The sequence below is a fragment of the Diaphorina citri genome, unplaced genomic scaffold, assembly GCF_000475195.1.
Source record: "Diaphorina citri unplaced genomic scaffold, Diaci psyllid genome assembly version 1.1 scaffold7429, whole genome shotgun sequence".
Classification (NCBI taxonomy): domain Eukaryota; kingdom Metazoa; phylum Arthropoda; class Insecta; order Hemiptera; family Psyllidae; genus Diaphorina; species Diaphorina citri.
In genome coordinates, this window is record NW_007384805.1 from 1 (window position 1) to 3,545 (window position 3,545).

Here is a 3,545-nt window from a genome sequence, read left to right on the forward strand (position 1 = left end):
TCATGTCAACTTTTTATTTTATTTCCTTTGGACTTAAAAGTCAAGAAATTATAATTAAAAAGTTTTGTTTCTAATATAATAAAATTATTTGAACATTCCTTAGTTTTATTTGAAATAAAATTTCGACCCTTATCACTCACTGTAACTGTGTAACACCTTCATCATTTTTATAACTTTATCTCATTCAAAGGAAACTTTTTAGCTCTAATGAAAGGCACCCCGATCACCATGGGAACACAGCCTACTGAAGTACTGAGGCTTCACTTTTCACCTATCCATAGCTCACTAACCTCCTTAGCGAAACCGATCGTGTGAGTTGGAGGGGAAGTTGGCTCGCTTCCCATTTGTGAAATTTGTAAATGTAAACAAAAAGGGGAAAAGAAAAATTCGAAGAACTCCGAACTCCCAGAAAATTTAAATTGATAAAATTAAATTTAATTAATTGCAGTAATTTATTGTGTTTTCCTTTCCAATGGCAGAAGTATACAGTTTCGGCATCAATCCTGTCACAACTCATGCTTGGAATAATACCCGGCAACGTAAGTATTTGAAAAAAATCGATAGTTCTGGGACCCAACCCTGGATCTGGAATCTGACTGTACTTATCGGTGGCTCTTATTACCCTGAGCTGAGAGTTTTGTGCTCTTTGAAACCTCTGGAGCCTAGTTTAAGAGCTTATTCACTCAAGTGATTGATTGCAGTTAAGTTATTAACCAAATGATTAGGTCAAGTAAGCACCCACCATAAACCATGATGGACTTTGAAGAAGAGTAGATCTTTCACTAATGTGAGTCATGATTTCCTAGAACACTGTGGAGGAGACAGAGTTGGAAAAATTGTACTTGCAAGTACAAAGTACAAGTACTTTAATTGTACTTGGTATCGCAAGTACAAGTACAATTACTAGTACTTGTACTGACTACAAGTACAAGTACTTTTATTTGTACTTGTACTTGTTTCAGTCCAAGTACAATTACCAGGAGTTGTACTTGTACTTGCAAGTACAAGTACAAATTCCAGTACTTGTACTTGGAAGACACAAGTACAAGTACTCGTACTTGTACTTGTACAGTATAATATACAAGTACAATGGCCAGTACTATGCACTTTCACTCCATAAGTACTTATTGTACTTGTGTTTAAGGTCTCAAGTACATCTGATGTGATGATTGTGTATAAAATGGCCACACGAGTTTTTCATAATTTATAATTTGATTGATTTTGATCAGACCAAATTAAATCATTTTCTAAAGTGTAAAACTAAAATCGTCATGGACGCTGATTTCTCTTCAAATTCAATCCAAGCATATCCTGCCATCAAGAAGGTTTTTTTGAAAAGCAATGTCAATGTCATACTTCCGTCCTCGGCTCCTGTGGAGAGGTTGTTCTCCTTTGCGAGCATTACGAATACCCCGAAGGCAAACAGGCTATCGGACAACAATTTCGAAGCGAGAGTGATTTTGAAGAGTAACCTCAGCTTGAAATTGTGAACATAAACCATACTCACTCACAGCAAAATGTATTACGATACAAAAGAAAAATAAAAAATAAATAAAAATATTTTGATGAAGAAAAAAAAAAAAAAGGATTTTAGGATGATTGAGATATTGGGAAAAATCCCACAGTGCTGCAGACTGCAGCATATTATTACTTTTAACTTGATTATTATTTTTACACTGGTAATGCTGCCACTGGTCTGACTGGTCGCTATCTCCAGCCAGCAATAGTGTGACAGTGTGGTAACAGTATTGCCCAATTATATAGCCACTCGGCCAAGGAGGTTGCCTATTATTATTAGTAACATTATTTAATATTATTATTATTATTATTATTATTATTATTTATTATCATTATTTATCGTTATTATTATTATTATTATTATTATTATTATTATTATTATTATTATTATTATTATTATTATTATTATTATTATTATTATTATTATTATTATTATTATTATTATTATTATTATTATTATTATTATTATTATTATTATTATTATTATTATTATTATTATTATTATTATTATTATTATTATTATTATTATTATTATTATTATTATTATTATTATTATTATTATTATTATTATTATTATTATTATTATTATTATTATTATTATTATTATTATTATTATTATTATTATTATTATTATTATTATTATTATTATTATTATTATTATTATTATTATTATTATTATTATTATTATTATTATTATTATTATTATTATTATTATTATTTTTATTCCGTTTTGCCTTTCACTCCTGTACTTATACTACAGCACACAAGTACAACTGGGTATTTGCTTTTTTCAGTGCAAGTACAAGTACTTGTACGTGAATCATACAAGTACCAAGCAAGTACTTGGTTCTTGTACCTGTTCCGGATCACTCAAGTACAAGTACTTGTACTTGGGAAGACAAGTACTTTTTATAAGTACAAGTACTTGTACTTCTCACTTTCAAGTACAAGTACATTGTAATTGTACTTGCTTAAATGGAATTGCAAGTACAAGTACTTGGACTTGTACTTGTACTTGGCAATTCCTTTAAATGTACTTGAGCCTGTTAAAGTGCTATGCTATCAGGTACTGGTCATTGTCGGTTGCTTTCAGTTGAAAAAAAGTATTTTTAATGAAAGTACTTGGAGACAGTTTTTAAGTACAAATGTACTTAAGTACTTCCAACTCTGTGTGGAGATCATGTTACCTACCTATAATTATTTTTTAATGTTTTAATTAATCAACTCATCCTCCATCACACTGGATTTGAGCATTTGAGGCATTCCCCTGAAATAACACTATTTTTTCTTATGTAATGTTTTCTTCTTTTTTGAATAGAGCTTGCATTCACTCCAAACAATCAGGAAGTCCATCTCTACCAATATGAGAAAGCTGCCAATGATTGGTCACAGCTTGATGTGTTAGATGGACATGATCTCAAAGTCACTGGAATAGATTGGGCACCAAACACTAACAGGATCGTAACATGCAGTGCTGTAAGTATACATATGTCTTCCTGGTAAGAATCCAGTATGTTTACTCTTGTAAAATTTTGCAACTCTCACTTCAATTAAGATGGTCTAGCAAAATAAAATTGTTCAAAACTTCATGGGAAAAAGAAGAAGTTAAAACTAGGTACTTTTTTCAGGACCGTAATGCTTATGTGTGGACCCAGAACAATGATGATAAGAAATGGAAACCAACTCTTGTATTGCTGAGAATAAACCGTGCAGCCACTTGTGTGAAATGGTCCCCACTTGAAAACAAATTTGCTGCAGGTTCTGGAGCCCGCCTCATCTCTGTGTGTTATTTTGAGTCAGAGAATGATTGGTGAGTAAAAAATAACCATTTAACATTAAATAGTCATTGTATTCAAGAGAAAATTAATTTCACAACAATGACTTGCTGGGTAGTACATACTTATTTAATTATTTCCTGAGTGATTATCTACTAATGTTTGCATTATCAATCTTACCCTCTATGTCACAGGTGGGTGGCTAAGCACATCAAGAAGCCAATCAAATCCACAATCACATGCCTGGATTGG

At 31.5% G+C, this 3,545-nt stretch overlaps 1 protein-coding gene across 1 annotated transcript; it reads left to right on the forward strand.

Annotated features, from left to right (window-relative positions):
• Positions 1 to 369: 369 nt before the first annotated feature.
• Positions 370 to 3,542, forward strand: LOC103522216 (actin-related protein 2/3 complex subunit 1A-like; the record flags this gene model as incomplete). The annotated part of the gene is made up of 4 exons (XM_008487317.3): positions 370 to 539; positions 2,837 to 2,994; positions 3,147 to 3,328; positions 3,488 to 3,542. Coding segments are annotated over exons 1-4 (462 nt in total), but the record flags the coding sequence as incomplete, so codon positions are not given.
• Between the last annotated feature and the right edge of the window lie 3 nt (positions 3,543 to 3,545).